The sequence below is a fragment of the Balaenoptera musculus genome, chromosome 3 (assembly GCF_009873245.2).
Source record: "Balaenoptera musculus isolate JJ_BM4_2016_0621 chromosome 3, mBalMus1.pri.v3, whole genome shotgun sequence".
In the NCBI taxonomy this organism is placed as follows: domain Eukaryota; kingdom Metazoa; phylum Chordata; class Mammalia; order Artiodactyla; family Balaenopteridae; genus Balaenoptera; species Balaenoptera musculus.
In genome coordinates, this window is record NC_045787.1 from 31,463,285 (window position 1) to 31,489,206 (window position 25,922).

The 25,922-nt window shown below is 38.8% G+C and overlaps 1 protein-coding gene across 11 annotated transcripts in view; it reads right to left on the bottom strand.

The window, feature by feature from the left end:
- The window catches only part of DAB2 (DAB adaptor protein 2), a 52,905-nt gene that overhangs the window by 10,131 nt on the left and 16,852 nt on the right, over positions 1 to 25,922 (bottom strand). For 5 of the 11 annotated variants that reach the window (XM_036846612.1, XM_036846617.1, XM_036846615.1 and 2 more), the window contains exons 2-10: positions 11,847 to 12,039; positions 10,728 to 10,867; positions 9,925 to 10,023; positions 8,092 to 8,223; positions 7,524 to 7,604; positions 7,065 to 7,091; positions 6,763 to 6,816; positions 6,291 to 6,353; positions 918 to 1,571 (exon numbers count right to left, since the gene is read on the bottom strand). In XM_036846612.1, coding sequence (XP_036702507.1) covers positions 918 to 1,571; positions 6,291 to 6,353; positions 6,763 to 6,816; positions 7,065 to 7,091; positions 7,524 to 7,604; positions 8,092 to 8,223; positions 9,925 to 10,023; positions 10,728 to 10,867; positions 11,847 to 11,937 — 1,341 coding nt within the window. In that variant the 5' untranslated portion in view covers positions 11,938 to 12,039. The remainder of the gene's footprint in view (positions 1 to 917; positions 1,572 to 6,290; positions 6,354 to 6,762; positions 6,817 to 7,064; positions 7,092 to 7,523; positions 7,605 to 8,091; positions 8,224 to 9,924; positions 10,024 to 10,727; positions 10,868 to 11,846; positions 12,040 to 25,922) is intronic. The other 6 variants (XM_036846618.1, XM_036846620.1, XM_036846619.1 and 3 more) reach the window with 3 other exon arrangements.

Below are 25,922 nucleotides of genomic sequence, written 5' to 3' on the forward strand. Positions count from 1 at the left end.
TGTTCCCTACTCTGTACCTCGAATTTGGGAAAACAAAAAGAGAAACTTTTTCCCATTATTGATAAATTACTATAACAAACTCCAAAAGACAAAAAAAAAAAAAAAAAAAAAAAGCCACAGCTCCCGGCAATGGACAGAATATTGGGTCTTGGTGACTGATGCAATGGAGGACCTTCAAAGTGAAATCTATTTTGCTGATTTACACATTTGTATCTGTCTGGTCTCCTTATCAGCTAAACGCTTGAAGCTGGGAGAGAAAGGGAAACTATAAGTAAGTAGCCTAAATATTTTGATCCTTCTTCTGGATTTAAATCATTCTGCATAAAGATGATACAGTAGTCTAATCATTAGGCCAGCATATTCCAATGAGATTTTTAAAATGAAACTCATATAAACCACATTTTAAATTGCTTTTGAAGGAAGTGGTAATAGTAAATATATGTTTCTTTTAAGACAATGGATTGTTCAGTCATTAATCAGAGGAGACAAACTCGAGAATTTTAGACCACCACCTTGGACATGAATGCAATATGGGGGGTGTATGGGGGCGTGTGTTAGTACAGGGAAGGTACAAAGGGAATCACAGGAACCCTTCCCCTCCCCTCCCAGAACATGATGATCAAACTTACCGGAGGTACAGAAGCATAGCAGCATTAAAAACGGAAAAACTTGTGTTTAGTTAATAATATGTGACGACATGCAAACGGAAAGCAGGGTGTGACAAACACTGCCGAGTGAGAAGCTTAAAAAGGGTGACAATTAGAGGAAAGTATTCCTGGAGAACGATGTGCCTTATCCCACCTTCTATTTTACAGCCACACAGGAAACTACAACAGCAGCAGGAAAGAGAGCTTGCATCACACCACCCTTTGGTACCGAACATGCATTCTGCCAATGGATATGTGAAGACAATTCACCTTAGCAGTCCTTCTGCCTCTTCCCGGTTTGGTACTTTGTGGAGGTGGGATAATGGCTATGGAGTCATGTGGTGAGGACTGGACAGAGCTTTCCAAGTCCTGCTTTACGCCATTCGGTACGGGCAGTCCTTTGGGAGGGCTTCCCACAAAAGGGTTCGGGGAGGATTTGATATGGAAGGCGTTCTGTTCTCTTTCAGATACCCCATTGTGAGTTCTCACTGCTGGCTGTGTTTGCGTACTTGATAAGGGCCACAGGCCTGCCTGAGCTTCCTGTTTGCCAGTCCGGTTAGAGATTTGGTCAAATTGCTGACCAAAGTAATCAACATCCCCATTCAGGGGCCCATTACTCAGAGGGGTAGACGAGCTACTCAAATTCTCTTTCTTCTGATCTGGAGATTTGAGAGAATCAGACGAAGAGGGTGTCGATTGGTCTGGCTGTGCAAAAGGATCGTCACGGAAAGGATCAGGGTTAGGGGTGGGAAAGAAGTTGAGATTGGCAGAAAAGGCATTTTCAGGCAAGAAAGATGCCTGAGGCTTTGGTCGAGGAAGAGAGCAGGAGGTGATGCCATTTGTTAAGAATAGATTTTCTCGTAAAGGATTCTGATTGGTGTCGATTTCAGAGTTTAGATCCACTAACAGGATATCTTTGCTTTCCTATCACATTTGGAAAGAAAAAAAAAAGAAAGTGTTAGTCCATGTTGTGACTTCAAATGAGAAAGCTACATAAGATGACTAGGATTATCAAAATTTCCATTAGATTTCAGTCTTACTGGTTGACCATTACCTCCTCCCATCGCGTCCCTGAGTGCATTTACTAGTTGTAGACTAGGTCCTCCCTGCCCCTCTCAGGCCCTTCTAAGTCTCAACTTCATTGGCCCTTCATTCAGTGAAATCTTACTGTTGTTTACTTTACATGTCTCCCCTCACCCTTTCAGACTGGCTGAGTTCATAATCATCATTGTTTCAATTCATGCCTTTGACAGTCTTAAAGGGAATTGATTTCGAGTCACTCTAAGTGACTATCTAAGTATATTGAGCTTGAAGGAAATGGCCTAGCCTCTCTTCCTACATGATGTACACTCCTATTGTATCCCCAGAGTCACCTAATATCACCTCTCTAAATGAGTGAATTCATTGCCTAATATAGTCATATCTTATAATTCTAGTTATAATAAAGTTTAAGGTCAAATATATTTCCCTACAATTGGTCTTTCCTCTAGGGGGGCAAAGAAGATTTTCCCCTCACATCACAGCCTGCCAGGTATGCCTCTTTAAATACTTAAGGATCTTTTTGAAGGTGTAGCCAAGTTGGATCTCTCATTCTCATCATCCTAGTCTCTCCTCTGGACGTACTCTTTTGTCTATGTCCTTCTAAGAACATGATACTCAAAATACTGATATAATCTAACATAATATATCACATTAACCTCTCATAGTTGTACCTTTTTTCATACTATAGTTTAGTGTTGCCTGTGTCGTGACAGGAGTCTCCTCTAATTAGTGGATAAATTCAACTAATGTTTAAGTCACCTTTAATTTATGTATAATCTAATCTTTAATTTATGTATAAGGTGGAGATACGAGTTTAAGAGTTAATTTGAAAGACATACTAAATGAATAACTCTACAAATTCTATTCCTTCCCTATTATTTTTCAGTTATGTTAATTAGTTGGATTCTCAATTGTCAGATATGACATTCTTCTCAGCATAAAAGCAGCAAATTTGATAAATCTGACACGTCTTTATTCAGGTCAATGACACAACTAATTAGGATTCACCCTGGGATATAGCTGTCATACTGACAGACCTTCCTTCTGATTGACTTTGATCAATTAAATACTTAACTATGCTAGCCACAGACGAATATAAACAATAAAAACTGTCGAGCTGAAATGGAACTTAGTTTTCTAGCATTATCCTGGGCAGATTATTAAATATTTTGGTCATTGTGACAATGATCAAGATGATCTCAAGGGAATATAAAATTCTCAAACTAGTAAATAAAAAGGGAGACTGAATAGGTCTCCTCAGCTTTAAGAGAAAAGAACAAAATTTTTAAAAGTTTAGGTCCTAAATCAGACCTAATTGGTATTCTATATTTTGGCTTCCTTCACTGTTAGGTATAAAGGCACAATTTTTAAAAGACGGCTTTTCTCTTTATAACCAGAAGAACTTGTCAGAAGAGAGAGCTTGTAATTTAAAAAAAAAAAAAAAAAAAAAAACTTAAAAAAAAATCAAAGAAATTGATTGGAAAGCTTCTTAATGTAGGGATCTTTAACAATCAAAAGGTAGGACAAAATGTATTATGAAAGCTTGTGATTGTAATATTTATTCATTTATTATGAGCCACCTCTGGGTTAGAACAGTTGGGTGTTCACAGCTGGTAGAGTTCTCCTTCCTTTACTTCAGAAGAAGTCCTTAGGACACCAAACAGGAGCCACAATGTTAGACTTCTGAATAGTCACCCTATAAGTAAAATGTATAAGGCTCTCCTCAGGTTGAGGTTGTTGTTAATCCAAGATTAAGAGTCTGATTCATAGACTACAACTGAAAGATGTAAGACTTCTCGTCCACCCCCTTGGTCAGCATTTCTTTAATTCTCTGTTGTACTGTAAACACTGCATCCACTTGGCCGTCATGTAAGCACCTGAGAGACAAGAACTGAACATGAAATATAGTCCCTGCTGTTAAGCGGCTCGAGTAAGAGGGTCAAGCAAGCAACCAAGAAGGTGTCTGCACAGACAAGGTTTAAAATACTAAGTTCTAGACTAGCTCTTCTCCAGGTAGCTCATCTTGCCTAACCATTCCAGACTACCAAATCCTGGACCTCCTTACTCAAAGCCTTCAGTGACTTCCTGCTACTCTCCAATATTAAAATAATCTCCATTAGCCAGACTTTCAAAATGACCCACCAGGTGACCTCGTTTACTTTTAGCCTAACTACTACTCTATTTTCCTACATACTTCAAAGACCCAACTCAAGTTCAGATTCTTTACAAAGCTTTTTCTCATTGATCCTTCTATTTCAACTTCACCTGTGCCCACCCATGGCATCTTACGTATATATGACACTGTGCTTTGTGCCCTGATTCCCATCCCCATACCATATTTGATGGGGAAACCACACTTTATGTTCTTTTCATAATAACCATGCTTTCAAATGGTCAAGTTTATAAAGTTAGAGATCATGCCTTTTTGGTCTTTTTTTCTTTTCCTTTTTTTTTTTTTTTGAGATACAGTATGGAAGAATATTGTTCAAGTGGTTTGGCGATAAAAATTACATTCTAAGGTATGCTACTTAGTTTGCAACATGAGCTTTACTTGAAATGCAGAAAACTATTTTGTATAAGTGTTGAGGGAAGGGTAGCTGGGTTAGGGAACCACTAATAAGGTCTAGGTAATTTAGATTTCTGCCTTTCTTCATCTCTTCCAGAGCAACTGATGTGAGATTTCAAAATTTTTAAACATGCTGGTTTTATCAAGTAGAGATAAATCTATTTCGTGACCTATGAATATAGAGTCAGTATGTAAGAACACACTGGCAAAGTCTAACTAGCACATAATTAGCGCCATTAGCATTCTTTTACTTATCAGATACCATCACTTTGATGGTATTTATCATTTTAATTTATTGTTAGTTTAACTAAAACTTGCAATTTATTTCAACAAGCCAAAAATTCTTAGAATGCGTAAAGTCTAATAAAAATGAGACTCAAGATTACTCGTGTTGTTTTTCATTTCCTTTTTTAGAACTTTCTAGAAGTCTACAGAAGCAGATTAAACAGTCAGTGCTTCCTTGCCTATCCCACTGGAATTCTACATCACAGCTTGAGTGTTTTGGTCTCTTTCAATATACTACTGGTTTCAATGTCAGTTATACTTGGAATGAAGGTCATTCAGATGTCAATTTACTTTGGGAAGGGAGCTACTCACGGAGGAGGTTGGCAAAGTTGCCTAGGAATCAAAAAACCTCAGATCTACGATGGACCTTTCAGGATGATCCAATCTGGTATTTCAAAAAGTTTATCCTTACACAATGGTAACAAATGTTATGAAAAATGAAAAGTTTTACAGACAAATGAGTTAGGACTCACTACTTGAAAGAACATTAAATGGGCTTCTCTAATGCAGGCTTTTTAGGATCTCTAAACGCTATATTATGCATTGTGATTCTCATAGAAGGAGAGGTAGAGAAGAGTGTCTGCAGCCCCTGCTCCTCCCCATCTCACTGGGCCTGGGCGTTTGTGTGAAATTGCATAGGCATGCCATTCTCTGCAGTACTCCAGCAAGCGGGACTTTTAGTCCCCAATCTGCTGCTGCTTTAATTTCCTATGACCTTCTTGGTCACAGAGGCTTGCTTGATAATTCCCTGATATAAGAGACCCCTAGATAAACCTTCTCCCCAGCGTTCTAGACTGACACCATTTTTGTCTAGTTATTGCCTTCTCATCTTTTATGTTCAAGTCCAGAAACTCACTTACTCAGAGGCATTATCTGAACCTCTAAACTGGATAAATACCTTGTAAGTAACATCAACTGTTAGGCTTTGTGATTAGTTTTAATGTTGGTCTCCCTGCTAGACAGTAAACTCCATGATGTCATTGACATTGTGCCCTGCAAACAGCAGGTACTCAAGAAACTGTTAAATAAATAAAATAAGTTGTAAGAAGTCATTCAAAATTACAAGTAATTTCACTTGAGGACTGTTTTGGAAGGTCTGAGACTTAGGCTTAAGCCTTGAAACTGGACCTCTGCTTGGGTCAATGAGAGTTTTTTTGAATCACCATTTCCTTATTTGTAAAGAAAAATATGGCTCCATTCTCACAGAGTTGTTACAGATCAATCAATAATAAGACTTGATACACTATAATATCCTGTAAAGAATGAGCAACTCTTTTAACAAAGACAAGCTTTGGTTAAATATAACTGAGCCTCTTGTTTTAAGTCTTATTTTACATCAAGCTTATGCTGCTAAATCACAACAGAAAGAATAGAAAAAAAAAAAAAATGAAGAGGCCAGGAGTCTATACAATTAGTCATCTAACAAACATATTTCCTTCAAGTATGCTTACACCAAGGATTAATATTCAGCTCCTCCTTCTGATCCTAAGTAATACCAAGACGGACTGCATTGCCTGACCTATTGCTCAGATTTAACTTCTAAGCAATATTAATGTATCTGAAGTAGTGCTGATAGGCTCCCATGGTGACTTAAGATGCAAATTTGTTCTAGTAGCCATTTACACTTTATGCAGAAAAATCAGCAGTCACCTTCCAAATTTCAATGAGATGCTCAAGATTTCTCATTAATTGCCAATTTGAGTTATAGATGTCATTTCCATTACATTGCAAATTTAAAAACAGACACTTACTGTTGGACTACTTAGGTCAGGAGGTGTAGACATGTCCCCAAACAAATCCATCTGGTCAACACCCTTAAAAAAGTATTTTGATTAGATTCAGATGTGTCTATTAAAAAAGATTATTTTGTATATTTTTGTAGTTGTTTCCTGAACTAAAGTTTAGGAAAATAGTTGTCACAATTGGATTTTCACTTAACTAATACAGATTTGATATTAGGTTATTTAGGTCAGGAAGTGTAGACAAGTCCCCAAACAAATCCATCTGATGTACGCTTTTAAAAATGTATTTGGATTAGATTCAGAAGTGTTTACTAAAAAGATCACTTTGTATATTGACATAAATGTTATATTAACAGTTAGGGAAAGAGTTGTCGCAATTGGATTTTCATACAGATTCAATACAAATTTGGTATTAGGAACATCTTTAGGAAGTAAATCCCATGTTCAGGTAAGTAACAATCATAAAAAATCACATACGTACCAATTTCAGTTTGCAAGCTTGGTCATCAAGATTCATTAGGGCCTCACTCCCATTCTGAAAAGATGGTAAATATTAAAGGTTTAGTTGGTGAGTTTTCCCTACACAGTTTAATTGCCTAGCGTATTGGCTTGCTAATAAGTTAAGATTTTGGCACTAATCATTCAACTGTACATCTTCTATGACCAGAGGGGTCATGAACACATAGTAATAAAACTAGGAGGGAAGCCTGCTTGGGCAGGTGGCAAACAAGGGCTTATACACATCACACGTGCAATTCACAAGAAGTAAAGATGCTGTTTTACCTCTACTGCTTTGTTGGCTTCTTCCATCTAAAAAGAAAGACACAAATTCAGTGATCTTAGTAAATTATAGTTAAAGAGAACTAAGTAAAGGAATAAATATACCTATGGGTTCACAAGCAGAAAGCAAGAGAGAGTCTTGCATATTATTTCTGCCCTACATTCTCCTCCCCTTTTCATATCAATACTGGATTTGAATAGAGTTATTGGCTTGGTAGCCCTGGAATCAATGTGAAGTTTATAGGGAGAAAATACAAGAGTCAGGCACTAGAAATCAGAAGGGCCTAACTATAACATCCAAACATTTCCCTATTGGGAAGAACAAAAAATATATCACTTTCTATATTTTGAAGAGCCACATAGACGCCAACACTTCAGGCAGGCCATGTGTTCACATAATGTTCAGACATGGTCTTGAATGTTGTCTTAAGTCTAATAGAGCCTGTATCAGATAGTACTTGCCTTTTTCTTTTCTTCTTCCTTTTTCTTTACATTATAGATAACTTGGAAAAGGTCTTTAAGATCAACAACTAGTGGCTCAGCCTGAAGCAAGAGAAAGCATCTTTATCAGTATTTTAATCTTACTATTTTCTTCCCTTTGTCCCCCATCAGTTCTGATTAGTAATGTTTTCTTCCTTTCTCTTAAAGCTCCTTCCTACCCTCTCCTGGTTTGTGGAAGATCACCACCACTCCCATCCCAACCCTCAAGATACATAAAATACTTAGATAAAACAAGAAGCACAGTGATAATTTTCCAAGTCCTTTCAAGATTTCTGGGAATAATTGACTATCGTTCTAAAATCAGCAATGATCTTATGAGAAAGTCCATTCTAACAATGCTTGTGCCACACACTACATGGGTATCAATGACATTTAAAGAAGATTCCTTAGACCAATTAAAGATAATCCTCCTCTGAGGTACTGTTTAGTCCTCCTACATCCAATTGTTTCTAGCAAGCTCTCTAGTTGAAAGACACACACTCTTATATTCAAGTCCCCCTCTAGGTATACCTCAAGGCTTAGAGCTTACCTGTTGCCCTGTTTTTATGGCAAAAAACTGGTGTTGGCCTTCTCCTCCACACACATAACCAAATGCTCGGTTGTCTGTCACATCACGGGCAATGAAAGAAATCTTATTTACTGGATGTTCATGTTCTATTACCTAAGAAAGGAACATCAAAAATGGTGTATTGAGAAAACTAGAATCTATTTGTAGATTCTATCTGGAGCACAACTAAGCATCAGATACCAAGGCATATATGAAAAGGCTAAAACATTTGAAGATTTTTTCACTCCTGGTTGAAGGCTACTGCTACATTTATTGTTACTAGGAAGGTCTCAAAAGGGGAAAACAAAACAAAACAAAAAATCTAACAACAAAGAGTAGGAAACAGAAATAGAAAGAATGATCCTTCTTAAAATATCTATACTTGATTCTCTCTATCCCAAGGACATGATGCCACATCGCAAGGAAGGACTGAGGATTAGGAGACCAAGAATTTCTAAAGTGAAGATGGAACATATAACCTCTAAAGCATTCCAAGGAGGTCTACTTTCTCAACTCAACAAACTCAAGTGAATAGCATAACTAAGCTAGAGGAGTGCTCACAAGGATCCTCAGACTGGCTCAGACTGGCCAGAGAACCCTCCTAAGTATTATTGGGACAATTACCCCCAATACATTCTGGAAGTCACCAAATTCTGTCATCAAGTATTTGTCAACATCACATAGATGTCCACGTCATCATACAGGAGTTTCATGTGGCAGGGCTTATTGGTTTATCAGTGCTTTCCCCTGTATTCCCCGCTCCCCTTTCTCTTGACCCTTTCAAGTAGATGGTAGGGCTCAACTCTTCAGGGATATTTGTAGATGCTCAGAATGTGTCTTGGCTTTTGTTTCCAAGAAACTAAGACCACTGAAAAGTTTAGATTGGGCATCTTAGGAGGTTTGGGAGTGAGAGAATGCTTGTGTGGGAAACCTGCCACCATTCTCTGGCAGGCTTGTGAAAACAAGAGTCAAAAGATAAGGGACAGTGGAGACAGCAGTGCATGAAGACAGCAGGGTGGGTGAGCATGTACCAGGGTTCCAGGGCCCTAAGTTTGACCAATGGATTTTGCATATTAGATAATGGGAATCTCTAGGAAGGGCTGAATAGTAACTTGAGGTCTTCCCACTGTATCCTAATACAATAAACTATTGTGCAGCAATGAAAAACATTTTAAGCAGATGAATCTGATGATGTTATATTGAGTAGAGGGAAAAAAGTCCCAGAAGACTTAAAGTATAATAGCTTTTGATAAGGCCCAAACAAACAAACAAACAAAAAATAAGCAAGACTGTTCATGAGATAGAATAAGAGCAACCACAAAAAATGAGCAAGGTTACATCCATGGGGTAAGGAGGAAGGGAAAAGAGAGAAGGAGAAAAAAAGGAAGATGTATTTCAGATAGTATTCTATGTTTGGTTAGCCAGTAAGTTCACCCGTGACCTTATATTAAAATGAGACCCATACATAGATCTATGATAGCATCGCAAACCAGTGGTTAGGATTGATCTCGTGCTGTATATCTTGGTCCAAAAAATACCTAACTGATATCTATGGCATACCGGTGTTTAGGTTAGACTTACAGACTTGAGGTTCACATCTATTATAGGAAATAAGTTTCAAAGTAAAGTATCTTGACTCCTCACCTCCTACCCTATCTGTTTTTTGCCTGTTACTTCTGGAGAAGTGCAGTAATATGTAATTTTTTTTTTTCCCTACAGAAGTTTGAAAAGGGAAAAGGGGAGCTGAAATTCATGTCACAAATTATTTGTCAGACTCAGGTGGTCAGAAAGGTGTCAGTGAAAGCGAATTCTTACCCCAGTTTTCTCATCAATGATTTTTATTCCAGAAAGAGAAATGTTGACCCAGATCCTTTGTTTGTGTTGTCCCTGAGACCGAGCAGCTGCCGCCATTCCCTGATGAAATTGGGAAAACAAGAAAAATCTAGTTAAAAGAACCCTATGATGCTTCTGATTCTAAAATTTTAAAAGGCAATCAGCTTTGTTTTCAGCTTGGTTTACCATCTATGAAAGAATTAGGCATCTTTCATAAGAGACAGCAGAATGAAATAGAAGACATTGATCCAGGCAATTACTAGTTAGCTCTGTGAACTTGGACAAGTCCTCATTCCCTTGGCCTCCGAATAGTCATTGGCAAAGACAAGAAGACTGGACCGGAAGATCTTCAAACATATTCAAAGATGTTCCTTCTAGGCCTTGTCTTATTTAATGAGTATTACTTCCTTAATTAGTTTCACAACATGGCAGTATTAGAATTTAAAAATTTAAAAAAACGAAAGGGCTAACACCAAAGAACACCAGTTTCGAAGCCGACTCCTGAATTTTACCTGAATACCTCCAGGCTCAGAAATTTGGTCTGCTCAAAGGAAAAGGCATCTAGGGTCCTGCTACACTTGATTAAATCAGGTCTCCAGACAGCACTCAAAATATGCAAACAAACTCATGGCTTCTCATAAAATGCAGCACCGCTGGATCAATTACGTGATTAGAAAAGTTTTTCTTTCAAATAATTGAGATATAGGTAAAAACAAACTTCTAATATCATTTCCTCTGTTGCATATTTGCTTAAGATATAGACAAAGTATGCTTTTCCCCTTTACCTTTAGTTTCATCATAGAATCTTGGCTCATTTTATCCCCTCTTGCATCGGGCACATCATCAATGCCGATTAGCTTGGCCTTGTATTTCACACCATCACCTTTGAATCTGGCCAAAAGATATTCATCTGTCTTTTCAGTGCCTGAGAAAAGAAAGAAATAGAGGATAAAGTTTATAAATCTATTGAAATATCAGCCCCAGGTATGACCAAATATACTCCAGGATCTAAAAATCTGAGTAGTAAATATCTTGATTATCTACAATTGATCAAATATGCAATATTCTACCCTTATCCTTACTTCCTTTGAGTAAAAAAATCACACTGTGTAAAACTGTGTATGGCATTGGGGCAGAGAGAAAATAAACTCTTAAAGATGCAGAATGGGCTGAGTTATGGGAAACTTACGGGAATATGTGAGATGGGATTGGGGGATATTCTTCAGCATAGTTTTTAAAATATTTTTTAAAATGAATATAAGGAGGATAATACTTTTTTTTTTAATGAAAGGAAAATAAGCCACTGCACAATTTACTAGCATTTTTGAACTGTCAATAAAGTGGAAGAGAATTGTGGGTAAATTCCCTTGGAAATAACTAAGATAATTATCCATCTTTATAACTTCTTCTGCTTCTCTTCTCATTCCCATTTCTAAAGCGTGGACATGAAAGGCAAGGAAATCACGGCATATTCTCAAACTATGAATGATTAAGGATGCTGAGACTTTTTAGTGGTACTTCAGGTCAAAAGAAGAGGGTCTCATAAAATAAAGATCTTGATTTTTATAAAACGGCTACTTCAGTAAAGCAAAGTGGTATATAGGTTACTGAAAGATAACCATGTAATACTTAATAGTTGCATTTCCCAACTGAACAAGATGTATGAAAGCTTCCCAGCAGGACCCAAATTGGTGCAACCACAGAGTTCAGAGATACGTCTTATCGTATATGGATCGAACCAATCTCCTCTGCCAAAGTCTTACTTTCTTGTTTAGGAAAAGTTGACACTTGGCTGAGATTGAATTAAGGCAAGGGCCAGCTCTTACTTTGCCTTGAACGTCACACTTCGTCACTGGTAACCACCACTAGCTCCCCTCATTGGCCTCAAGAGGACTTCTCCATACCTTTTTTCTTTTCCTTCTTTGATGGTGCCTTTGGTGCGGCCTGTTGGTCAGGCTGACCATTAGTTGCACTCGTTTCTGCTTCGTTAGACATGGCAAGAAGGCAGACAGCCAACTCCAGCACCAGCAGACACTTAGTGACACCCAGCGATCCCCGATGGAGATGTCTCAAACAAACATAACCTGCTGCAGACACCTGTGGGCAGAGTTTAGAGGCACAATGAGATCATAACATAGCAAACCCAGACTCTATGTCCTAATAGGCCCACAACCAGTGATTTGTGAGCGTAGTTCTTCAGACTCATTTTGTTCTTTCTTCTCTGTTAGACTGAACTCTGACAGCAGGGGAGTGGGTAGGACTGTTTCCTTTGTAGTTTCCAAAATACAAAGAGGGTATTTACCAGATTTTTCTTTAAGTAGTTGATATCTGATAACATTTAATGTGATTATAGGTACAAACTATTGATACTATGTATAAAATAAAAAAGCTACAAGGATATATTGTACAGCATGGGAAATATAGCCAATATTTTATAATAACTATAAATGGAGTATAATCTTTAAAAACTGTGAATCACTCTGTTGTACATCTGAAACATATAATATTGTAAATCAACTATATCTCAATAAAATTTAAAAAATAATGTTATTATCTAGCTAAGAAATTCATATTGGCACTTTGGCATAAAAATGTAGTATTAAAGATAGGGATCAAAACGTGTCACACGTAGATGAATAAGTTTTCACAGGAAAGTTTAAATAAATTGAATGCTGAACTGAGAAGATTGCAACTGGCATCTGAAATTGGGCATTATAAATTATGGTTCCTCAAAAAATCATGTAACTATATAGAGAGTGATGAGGAGAGTTATGAATTTTATCTTATTCATAGATAAGTATTTTTTTAAATATTAAGATTCTGCATATGATCTCCAGAGCTATCTAAGCACTATATTTTAAAAGCCATCCAGGACTTCCCTGGTGGTGCAGTGGATAAGACTCCACGCTCCCAATGCAGGGGGCCCAGGTTCGATCCCTGGTCAGGGAACTAGATCCCATATGCATGCCACAACTAAGAGTCCACATGCCACAACTAAGGAGCCTGCCTGCCACAACTAACACCCAGTGCAACCAAATAAATAAATAAATAAAAGCCATCCATTTTTTGACACTAAAGCACATATCAGGGAAAGAATGGATTTATGGGGTGTCTCATTGTACATGTTTTGTGCTATTATTTAGTATTACTATCCTCAGAACACTTTGGTATGTGCTCCATAAAGCTCCCCTATGTGTCACAGTAGGTAAAACAAAAAGAAAAAAGTAAAGTCATTGCTAGCACACAGAAGTCAACTAACATTTCAAAAGGTTCTTTCACCTCCCAGGAGTGAAAATTTCTACACAGCTCCTGAGAGCGCTAGGGAAGGTTAACTTTCTATGAGAACTGAAGACTAAAGCAAAGAAAAGCCACTCATGGTAGTGTAATCCTGTGAAGACCATGCGTGGGATGGTACACTCGTCCCACTCCCAAAAGCTCTCTTCATTTTTTATAACCTTAATAGTCTTTTAAAATACATACATACACAATTACACAAATCTATGTATGATTAATGTTATCTGAATTATATCATTTGAAGATTTAGTAGTTAATTTTTTTTATTAAAAATTAAAAAAAAAATTTTTTTTAAATATTTATTTATTCATTTTGGCTGTGCCAGGTCTTTGTTGCAGCATGTGGGATCTTCGTTGTGGCACACGGGCTTCTTAGTTGTGGCATGCAGACTCTTAGTTTCAGCACACATGCAGGACCTAGCTTCCCGACCAGGGATCGAACCTGGGCTACCTGAATTGGGAGCACGGAGTCTTACCCACTGGACCACCAGGGAAGTCCCACTAGTGGTTGATTTTGCCCAAAGACACCTGACTGGTAGGTGGCTGGGGAGACAGTCTATTTACAGGTGAAGACTATAGGGGACTCAAAGCCTTATTTACTCAAGATTTATTTGGGGGCCAGGCACTATTAGCCCTTTAACTGTATTAACTGCAGAACATTCATGGTGACCCTATGAGTATTATGATACAGTATTATTTCACTTTTCCAGAGGGAAAGCCAAGGCACAGAGGTTTTAAACAACACAGCTACTAAGTTGAAACCAGGTCTTCAACCCAGGCTGTCTGGCCCCAAGCCAGAGTTCCTTAAACACTACACTGATGAGTCTCACATGGGAAGCCTCATGCTAGCTACAGAGATGCTCTATTATATACTTAGAGTGCCCCTCACCTCCCCCCAAAAAAGATACATCCAAGTCCTAACCCATGAACCTTTGTATGTGACCTTATCTGAGAAAAGGGTATTTTCAATTGTCTTTAAGTTAAGGCTCTTGAGATGGGATCATCCTAGATTTAGGGAGGGTCCTAAATTCTGTAACAAATGTCACTATAAAAGAAAGGCAAAGGGAGGTTTGAGACACAGAGACACATGGAGGAAGTGATATGAAGACAGAGGTAGAGATGGGATTGATACATCTACAAATCAGGAATGCCAAGGATGGCCAATGTCCACCAGGTGCTAAGAGCGAGGCACGGAATGAGTTCTCCCTCAGAGCCTCCAGAAGGAATGAACTCCAATGACATTTTGATTTGGGGGCTTCTGGCCTCCAAGACTGTGAGAGAATATATTTCTGTTGTTTCAAGTGACCCAGTTATTCGTAATTTGTTATGGCAGCCCTTGGAAACTAATACAACACCTCTATTTTGTGTGCCTTGGTTGGTTTCATGGTTCCAAGATTTATTTCCTGACAACATGATAAATCTCTTAGTCATATCCATACTCTTCTAATTTCAGGAAGCCAATAATACTCTTCTTAATTTCAGAGAATGTATTCCAAATCAAGAGGATATTTACCCACATTAACAATATCAGGAGGTGAGATAAGCTCTGATCTAAGGAGACGCATCAACATTCATCCTCCTGCATCCTCACCTTCTCCCCAGTGGGCCCTTTCCTTTATTAGTTGCTCATCTCATCTTAGAAATAACGAAAACACTTCCGTGTGACCCTGTGGTCCTCCAGTTATCATCTTATGGTCTAAACATCTAAAATTGATGGGCACTTACCCTCCACCTTTTCACATCCCCTTCCCCTCAAAGGACCGTTCATCTTAACGTTAGTCGCAGGAAGTCAACTTCAGCTGCTAATGACTCTCTTGACCAAATCCAATTACTTTGCTTTCATCCTTTTGGGGGTATCCGACTGCATTCATCAGATACCTACACCTCTTTGAGAGCCCTTTTCCCACCATTTTTTGCTCCCATGACAACCTTGAAGCTCCAGTGCATGGCTCGTGTTTATTGAATTGGGATAATCCGGATTTTTGTTGTTAAATGATGAAGCCCCCTAAAGTTTAGAATAACGTTGAAAGCTTTCCTACTTAATCTTGGGGCTCCCCTTGCATTTAGGACAAAGATTGAGACTTTTTCACTTTATACATGAGACTCAAATATTTTACCCCTACTTATCTTCAACACCCTTTTCTTTCATTCTTGGATAGAAACCCCAATACTTCTCATTTCTTTTAGAAAACATTTTGGTTTTGACTCCTTCCCTTTTCAAATTAGCATAGCTCCCTTTTCCCCCATTTTCCTGCCCATCCCAGTTACCTATTTGTCTCTGAAGACTTTCCCTTCCTCCCCTCCAATTCTGGCTGGAAAGTAACCTGGCATAAGAGTTTGTCACCCACCTTTGAAGCTGATACCATACTTTTCTGCAGGATATTATTTCTGACAAGAAAAGTCTTAGCTCATTAAACATGGGAAGTTTTATCCTAAAGTGAGAGTATTTTAAAGGAATTTGAGAAGTGCCACAGAGCACTTTGAGGGGGCTTGGGAGAGGGAATGGCGGTGTGTGGTTTAGTCATAAAAGTGATACAAGATGTAACAACCTTATAACTCAAAACCAGCATCAAATCTGGTGTCGGCAGACAGGGCCAGAATGGAAGAGCTCTAAAGTGAGTGGTGCTACCTTGGTTTTACAGCAAAAAATTTCTCTTGTTAGATACTGAAGTACAACATTTCACAGCACTGGAATTATTTTAAGGTACTTGGTATCTTTTGACTATATCTTTTCACTGTTGGGAATGAGAAGTTACAAGGGGCAAGGGAGAAAAAAAGTAGGGAGAAAAGGTTCCTTTAGCATCTTCCCATATTCCTCGAAGAAAAAGGATGTGTATGGTGGGTTGTAATAGCCAAGGACAGGTCTCCATTGTAGGCCATACAATTTAAAAGGTATCTATGCTCCCTGAAATGATTGGAAGGTAGATTCTGCCCATAGGCTCCAAGACTCAAAGACAAATCCCCTTACAAAGAACCATTAAAGTTTATCGAAAAATTTTAACAAAAATGTACATCCAGTTATGTGTATACCAGAGTGATAAACATTCTCCTTTCTCCACAGGTTTGAAGAGAACAGACTTCCCAAATGTCCAAGTTACCATTTGACATGTGGTAGACAGAAGAAGTCTTGCTTCCAGACTTAGGTCCCTCCATAGGAATAATCAACTTAAATCCAATGTTTAAAATTCAAATGCATAATCCTTCCAACAATATTACAGAATTGTCAGCTGTGCTCATAAAACCTTTAGCAGGTTTTATAATGAACTGATTTTTGGAAAGGCTTTGGGCGTGAAAAAGGGACCTGGGGGCCAAAAGATGCCCTACCTTTTCCCGTGACTGCTTTCCCAAACCTAGGCATTGCTGAAGAAAGTGTCTAGATTGCATTAAGCTAAGGGATTTTTTTTTTTAATAAATTTATTTATTTATTTATTTATTTATTTTTGGCTGTGTTGGGTCTTCATTTCTGTGCGAGGGCTTTCTCTAGTTGCAGCAAGCGGGGACCACTCTTCATCGCGGTGCGCGGGCCTCTCACTGTCGCGGCCTCTCTTGTTGTGGAGCACAGGCTCCAGACGCGCAGGCTCAGTAGTTGTGGCTCACGGGCCTAGTTGCTCCGCGGCATGTGGGATCTTCCCGGACCAGGGCTCGAACCCGTGTCCCCTGCACTGGCAGGCAGATTCTCAACCACTGCGCCACCAGGGAAGCCCAAGCTAAGAAATTTTTTAATAAAGGGGAACAAGTGGGTGTAGGACAACCAGCAAGTATAAGCCTCATTCACTGGGTTTAGTCCCAGGGACTCTTCTGACCAAGGACCAAAAATTAATCAGGAAACACACACACAAGGGATGTTATCATAAAAGAGGGATTACTAATTAAAGTTCAAAAACATATACAAAAGGTCACACGAACAGCTACCCATCTAAACCTAGCTGGTTTGCTTTTCTAGTTCTTGGGTCTGTTTCCTTCTTTAGAAGATTGAGAAGAGAAATAAGAAGGTACATCTGAAAACAGATGAGGGTCTAAAGTTACTGTATATTTTTGACTCCTTTTTAAGGCCCAATATAGAATAGCAAGTTGTAAAGGAAACTATGCTGAGTCAATAAAATTAGCTTCATTTGAGTGAAGATATCTAACTTGGATTTTGGACTTAATACAAACCATGTGGGGACTTCCCCTTTCCATGGCACAAGAATCAGATGACCAGGAGAGATTTTGCAACACTTTTTTTTGGTTTCTGAGACGGCTCTGAGAAATGTATACCAGAAGACTGTGTGAGTCATCTTCAGATGACTATGTCCTTTGCACTAGAAAACAATCTGCTATAGTTTATTTAGCACTTAAAGTGATTCATGCAAGTATTTAGAACCTTGCAATACTCAGAATAGGGACAAATTTGTGTAGGGACAAATTTGTCTGGTGCCTCCTTATTCCTCCTTACCTTTTCCACCAATAGGAGTGTATTGGTATCAGCAATGATTCTAATTAATGATTACAGGGTTCTAAAGCAATATCATGACACATGTTTGCCACCTCCCTCCCAGTCTATCTTTTTACCTATTATCCTGAGCAGAGAGATATTTTCTTGGTCAGTCTCAATGCTGGTAAAAGGAATAACTTGAGTTAAGAACTTATTGAACGGTAGCCCCATTCCACAAATGGTAGAGGACTTGTTTTTAATGTTAAGGGGAATGGTACAAACACCTAACCTACCAAGTCCTTAAAACACTTACCCTGGCAGTTCTATGGAATAGAATATGTATCTATTTTATGAATACTGAAATGGACTCGGTAACACAAGATCAATCACTAATAAATCGCTGGGCTCAAACTGAACGTGATCTGTGTTCCCTTTCCTACTATATATGCTGCTGCACTTACCTTTTTTTTTTTTTTTTTAATTCCACTGATTTTAACCTGTATTTTTTCAGCTGGTTTCAAAGTCATAATCCCATTGACTTTAACATATCAATTAACTTTCCGGAAAGAGCCACGTGAAATAGACACAGGAAAGGGAGTTAAGGAGAATCAAGAACAAAGCAACGTAAATGTCTTTGCTAGTGTCCAGCACTTTGTACAGGTCAGAAATGTGCTTTCTTGTCCTTTGGAACTTTATGTCTGTCTCAGCTGAGATAATGAACTAGGACATGTGAAATATTAACCTCTAGGGAAGATCTTGGGGTCCAAGAGGGCAGCAAACAGCCTTCACCACTATCTTCAAAGTAGCCTTTTGAGAATAAGGGACCTTGCCAGAAATGATGCAGCCAAGTTTCTGGTATTTGATGTAAAGCTATTCTCCTTTAACTGCTTGACTTTCTATGCTTTTAGGAAGGTTTATTCTTCTCTGTAAACGCCAAGTTGAGTAGACAGTAAGATTTTTGCAGCCTATTTAACTGGGGAAATAAGACTATGTTAACACACACTGAAAAGGAGTCCTTACGAGATTTTCTTGTAAATGCTGACACTGCTGTAGGGGCCTCAGGAACAAAACATGCCTAAGTCAAGGAGGTATACACTAGTTATGCATTTACAGAGAGCACATATCATTGCTGTTAACCCCTAGGAAGGATGCTGCATGACTGATAGGACCTATAAAGCTCTGAACCAGAAAATTTTCCCCTATCTTTGGAATCAAGTCAGACCAGAGTTAAGAGTTCCTCACACAGTTAATTATGGTTAGAGGTGAGATAGTATAGCAGCTCAGAGTTCAGGCTTGGAAGTCTTACATACTTTCACTACTTTCTAGCTCAGTGGCTTGAGGCAACTTATCTAATATTCATTTCTTCACCTGTAAAATGGGAATATGGTTTGCAGAGCTGTTATAAAAATCAGTAAGAACTGATGTAGAGACCTTAGTGCCTCGCATACAGAAAGCGCTCAACAAATGGCAGCTGTGATTAAGTCACATCTAGGTTTCACGGACACTATGTGCCGTGTATGGGGTCTTGTGTTGTAGCCGACATTGCTCTTCCACGGCAAGTGTTTAAACGATTTTAGAACAAGCAGGGCCAGTAGGTGAACAGCTAGTAAGTAGAAACACCGTTAGAGCCACATCCTGTCCAACTCTGGCTTCTGTGACTCTAGAAGGTAGGTTCTGACAGGAACAGGACTGTGGGAATAAAAACTACTCTAAGTTACCCAGAGAGGCCTGTTCTAATGAATCCCGAGTCAAATCCAAGCCTACGTCATTACCACTGGCAGTTTAGAAGGTCTACCTCACATCCTCTGGGGAATTTTATGTGGAGCTCTTAAGACGCTGAAGTCCATGTCACACCCAGATCCATTAGTTCAGAATCTATGAAGGAAGAGATGCAGGCACCAATATATTTTCAAGATTCGCATATGATTCTAATGTACTGACAACTTCGAGGTACAGTAGTCTAATTTCCATAATCCTTTGTGCCCTTAAAGAAATACCAAGTGGGTTAAACTACTGAGCTGGAAGAAACCTAGGGAATAATTTGGTCACACCCTTTCATTATAAAGATTAGGAAACTGAGGGCAAGAAAGAGTATATAACTTGTCTAACTGTTAAACAGCTGGTTGTGGATAAGAGTTGGTACCAGGAGAAATCTAGATCCTAAAATGAGACTCTAGTGTCTTATTTCTAGAGATTGTATGAGTCAGCTTTTTTTAAAACTATTTTTAAGAAGGCTGTACAAGACCCGTGATATAGAGACTGAACCAAGAACACCTCCCATTTAGTAGATATACCAAGCAAACAACAGGATAATTTAGCAGAATAGTTTGGACATGGAATTTCATAGATATTTTCTGAACCAAAACAGAAAAAGGATTTTATGTGGTCTAATGATACATTGTCACTGGATTCTCTTTTGCCTATGTAGCTGGAGTTCTGCTTGGTCAAACTGGCTCATTAATGTTAATTTGGCTGCTTGGAAGAAAGTATTTGGCTAGGTTTGAGATGCAACCCACAGATCAAAGAATTCACATTATTTCAGTACATTCTCTACTATTCAGTGCTTGGCCTTTTAGTGTTTTTGTTTGTTTGTTTTTGTTTTTTTTAAAGCACGATAGGAAGTTTGAGTTCTTGAGTTGGCAACTTCCAATATTCTTGACTCATTATGACCTCTCCTAATTTTGTACTCACCTCCACCCATTTTGTTTTTAAAATAACTTTGTATTAGGAGTATCTCCTAACAGGGCCTAAAGAATAGTCATCATAATAAAAGTGTTTGGGAGAGTTTAAGGCTTTAAGAAGGAGCTTAATATTATCTGAATGAAGGCCCATTCTCTAGACTGGGCAATGCAACAAATTCACTAGAAATGTCTAAAAATAGCTCACTAGTCTAACTGAAGTATTGTTTGCAATCAATTTTGCAATCACATTACTTAGTTGTTTCAGTGCAATGACTTATTTTTAACACTTTACTAGGGTTAGAAAAAGTAGAATGTGTAGATTCACAATTAGAGTATGCTCTAGCCTCTTGGCAAGCTGGGCACAAGTTAATATGCTTGTATGAACAAAAGCATAGCAGACTGATTCTAGAATCCCTCCTTACACTTAATCAAACTCTAAGAGAGAAATTACTGTTGGAATATCTCTGCAGTCTTTGGGCTGTGTGGAATTTTTGTGAATACAGACACATGAAGCTTGGGGTTGGATTAACTGACATGAGAGAGTATACCCATCTCAACTTTAACATCTCAGCCAATCATTCTACCCCAGTTCTTGAGTATGACTTCCTCTAGCTTAGACTGAACAGAATAGGAAAACTGAAATCCAACTTTATCCTTTAGCTCCCTTCTACAAAGGGAAGGAAGTGACACTGATACTTTGGAGATTTGAAAATCATGTTTGTGCCACTGCTTTACATTCCTAGCATTGGATCATTTGGCGTAGGCTGTGGTAACCCTGACACCAGGGACCATTTGGACATGGCTCAACTAGGCTATGGTACATGTGCTCTGTGTATCTTGAGTGAGTTGGGCAGGGTGATGTAGCGGGTGCAACTTGACATGGAAAAGAGAATGGGGGATTTCTGGTCTAGTGTGCAGTGTGCTTCAACCTAGATTTACCAGAGCTCTGCATTTGGTGGTTATTGGGCCCTGATCTCCCTAACGATGTGGTATTTGTTCCTTATCTGTTGCTATTGTCCTTTTTTCACTTGTCCCTCAGGAGCTATGTGGGGAAGAGAGATTGGTAAGGTAATGACTGCATCCTTGAGTGAAGTTCATAATATTAAGTACCATCTTGAACTACCTTATTAGCTGCTTCTCTTTCTATTAGTGAGATACCAAGTCACCTATGGAAGGAGCTAGGAGTGATTCCCATTAATTCTGAGGAAAGGTTATTAGGAATCCATTGTTCTGGGGGAAAGGATAATATGGCTTTTGAGGGAGTGGGAGAGGCTTGACAAAGGCTGCTCTTCCCCATACACCTTGAGCTTTAGGCTCAGAGATAGCTGACGATCTAGTGGGTAAATTTGTATACCAAGCCAAGACATTTCTGGGAAATGGCCAGTGGATTGAAGTGGTCCAACATGGGGTGGTGTGTGTGGGCGGGGATGGCAGGGAGGGGTGGGAAAACTCCTTATGTCTGAGGAACGGGTAGAAGACAAAACGTCTAGACTCAAGACCTGGGCTCAAAGGTCAGGGTTCCCATCTAACCCAGCCAAGAAGATATGTTGGCACTTCGGGCAGGCCTCAGTACCCTGGCTGGTGGGTGATATGTATGAGCACACTGAACGAGCTGTGTGACTAGAGGGCCTGTGGGGACATGATGGAACTCTGCAGAGCACTTCTCCCCCTACCCTGGGTCACCACTGCAGGACCAGAGAGAGCAGCACCTGCCTCAGTCACCAGAGCACTTGCTTCAGTGGACAAAAGACATCATGGTTTAGTGGTAGCACAGTAGCTCACACTGGGTGGTCATAACGCTGGGAACACATGCTGACAGTGACAGAAGTGGGTCCTCGCCGAGTCTGGTCTAGTTATGAAGTGATAGTAACCAGAAAGTATACCAAAAAAGCAAGTGGAAGGAATAAGATTCTAAAAAGCTAAACGTTCATAGATAACCAGAATGGGTGAATGGAGTAAACCAGTTTTAAAATCTGAGTTTAGAAGAACTCTATTTTGTACTATTAGATGGTAAAGTGGGACACTATACTCCATTCTGCTTCCCTCCCATCCTAAAGGCAAGGGAAGAGAGTATTCTAAGGATTGAACAATTTATATGAAATATTTTAGGGTTTTAAATTAAAAAAATAAACAAAGCAAAACTACTAACATGGAAGCCTCTGGAATTTTTCTATTGCAGGGCCTCTAGGGCAATAATGTGAGAAGCATTATGATACAAAAACACAAAAACACATGATTTTTACTTTGAATTTGGCATCTAAATGTACAGTGGATATTATGCTTGTACCTTACAGGAAAATGTAGTCAAAATACTAATGAATCAGAGTGAGGGAAAAGGACTGTCATTGCACATTTGCTTTCTAGGCCAATACACTGACACTATTCCTACCTTCTTCAATAATCTTCCCTCATATCTACGTATACTTACCCAGCTGACCAGCAAATAGTTCATTGTTTTCATGTCTATCCTTCCCAAGTTACTTTAACATACTTCTACCAAAACTCACCCCTCTTCCTAATTCCAAGCTAGTTTTTAAATAAATCATACAAATGAATCTTAGCAGTTTGTTTCCTAGAATGCACAGTATCAAGTTGTGCTTTCTCGTTCCCAAATGAAATAACCTGAATGACGTCAGCCCAGCCATGTAGCACACCTAGCACGTGGACTTCAGAATACACAGTTTATTCATTTGAGCCCCTCTGTGATTTCACCTATGATGCTTGCACATGTAAATCTTAACTGGTTTTTTGTTTGTTTTTAATTAATTAATTTATTTATTTATTTTTGGCTGTGTTGGGTCTTCGTTTCTGTGTGAAGGCTTTCTCTAGTTGCGGCGAGCGGGGGGCCACTCTTCATCGCAGTGCGCGGGCCTCTCACTATCACGGCCTCTCTTGTTGTGGAGCACAGGCTCCAGATGCGCAGGCTCAGTAGTTGTGGCTCACGTGCCCAGTTGCTCCGCGGCATGTGGGATCTTCCCAGACCAGGGCTCGAACCCATGTCCCCTGCATTGGCAGGCAGATTCTCAACCACTGTGCCACCAGGAAAGCCCTCTTAACTGTTAAACATGTTCCACTTTCTACTTGAGTGCCATTACAATAGTCATCTTGAAAGTCCACGTGGATATTAGAAGAGCTCAAGAAAGCACGTTATTTAGAAGCACCTGCATCTTATTTATTTACTTAAAAAATTTTTTTGCTTCTGTGTCTGGTTTATTTTATTCAACATAATATTTATGAAGTTCCAGCCTTGTATGTTGTTCATTATCATTGCCATATATCTCATTGTATGAATACACCACAAATTTTGTCCACTTTGGAGCTGTGATGAACAGTGCTTCTATGAACATTCTACTACGTATCTTTTGATGCATGTATGTGTGCATTTCTTTTTATTTTACTTTATTTTTTATTGAAGTATAGTTGATTTACAATGTGGTGTTAGTTTCAGGTGTATAGCACAGTGATTCAGTTTATATATATATATATATATATGTATATATATACTCTTTTTCAGATTCTTTTTCCTTATAGGTTATTAAAAATTACTGAGTATAGTTTTCTGTACTATACAATAAGGCACTTGTATTTTAAACATTAAGCTATAAACAAACATTTACATACACTAGTAGAATTATTTTATGATATACCATATCAGGCCATTTTAAAAGCAGGCAGGTCATCTTAAACTTTCCCTCTTCAGAAAACCAGTGCAAGAAACACTGCTTGATATTTAGTTTCTTCTTTAATAACCTGGCTGAATTATATTGAATTCCACCGTGGTTTCCATTCCTAGGCAGAGCCCCACGTTCATGTAATCTTCAAAGCCATGGCTTGAGTGTTTCTGTATCTTTCTGTAACTCACGTTTCAGAGGTGTGCTGTATTTTGGAGAGTTTAAAGGAAGAAGAATCCAGCTGCCTTGTAACACCTGCACAGAGTAGTCAAACTGAGGTGTATGTAGTAAGTGTGTGTAGACAGTCAAGACTTCTTTTTTGTTACATTTCTGTACATAGACCAAAACCATGAAAAAAGTTCTTATACCTATGTAGACCCAACATAAGATGAGTTTAAGTTATTTGATTCTAATATGTTATCTCTGGTTCTGAGTGGCCTTTTCAGTAGAATATGCCCTTTGTTTTAGTGTTCAATCTACCCTTAGAGTTGGCATTAACCTTCCATGAGAGACTTTGCCACTGGCTCCTATTTCCACGTCTGACACGATCTCTTCTAGTTGGGCAAGATATCTACAGCCAACAGGGCATTTGGGCTTCATCTCCAAGAATGACAATGGGCCTGCTAACCCCATAGATAAGAACAGTTTTTTGTTTTTTTTTTTTAAACACTTACTGTTACCTGTGTGCTGAATATATTAACTATCACTTTAAGGATTTTTTTTTTTAACCGTTTAAAAATGAACTTTTATTGTAGTCTGAGAAAGACGCTACTTCAAAGTGATTAGTGTAAACTGCCCTAAGGAGGAGAAACAGGAAAAAATGCAAATCTCTGAGAAAAACCTACTAATAAAAACCATAGATTGAATCACCTGGTTAATTTAGTAGTTACTATAGTGAAATCCACAGAGAAAAACAGAAGCCAAAACATAATTCAATATACGAGTCAAAGGATATCTTCTTCATGATTTAGCTGATTTCCCTTAGAGAAGACTTGGTTGTTTTCAAACAAGATGAAGGAAAAAGGAGTCATTTAAAAATAAAAAGGGGGACTTCCCTGGTGGCCCAGTGGTTGAGAATTTACCTTCCAATGCAAGGGACACAGGTTAGATCCCTGGTTGGGGAACTGAGATCCCACATGCCGTGAGGCAACTAAGCCAGCGTGCTGCAACTACTGAGCTCACATGCTCTGGAGCCCAGAGCACCAAAACTAGAGAGAAGCCTGCGCTCCGCAACAAAGATCCTGTGTGCCGCAACTAAGACTCAATGCAGCCAAACAAATAAATAAATAAGTAAATATTTTTAAAAATAATAAAAATAAAAAGAGACTTTCTACTTATTTGTTGAATTTCAGGTTTACAGAGAACCAGGAACTTGATAACCAGCCCTCTCCCTGCACCGGACACCAGTGCTCTATCATGCTGAAGGTTAGGAAGTCTCCAGAATGCTATCTAAAAGGCCAGGGGAACTCATCCAGAAGAAATAAGCATATAGGCTCATTTGTTTACTTCTTGGTTGCTGGCCAAATTAGATAAGTTAACAGATAAGAAATCCCCAGGTAATTGCAGATTCTGTTAGACAAGGAGAAAGGCGAGTCTGCCAACTTGTTTTCTTGCTTCTTGTGGTGATATATTAATTCCACTCAAGTGCTAAAAATTTAGGAGACAGGTTCCAAAAATGGTCTGAAATAGCTAGCCCACCTGCTTTGAACTTGTGTGCACACAAATACTCTAAGAAGCTGCTGCATGGGACTTTCCTGGCAGTCCAGTGGATAAGACTCCATGCTTCCAACTGCAGGGGGCACAGGTTCCATCCCTGGTTGGAGAACTAAGATCCTGCATGCCACGCAGCCAAAAAAAAAAAAAAAAAAAAGCTACTGCAGAGTGAGATGGACAAAGTGGCAGAAATGCACAAGCATCCTTG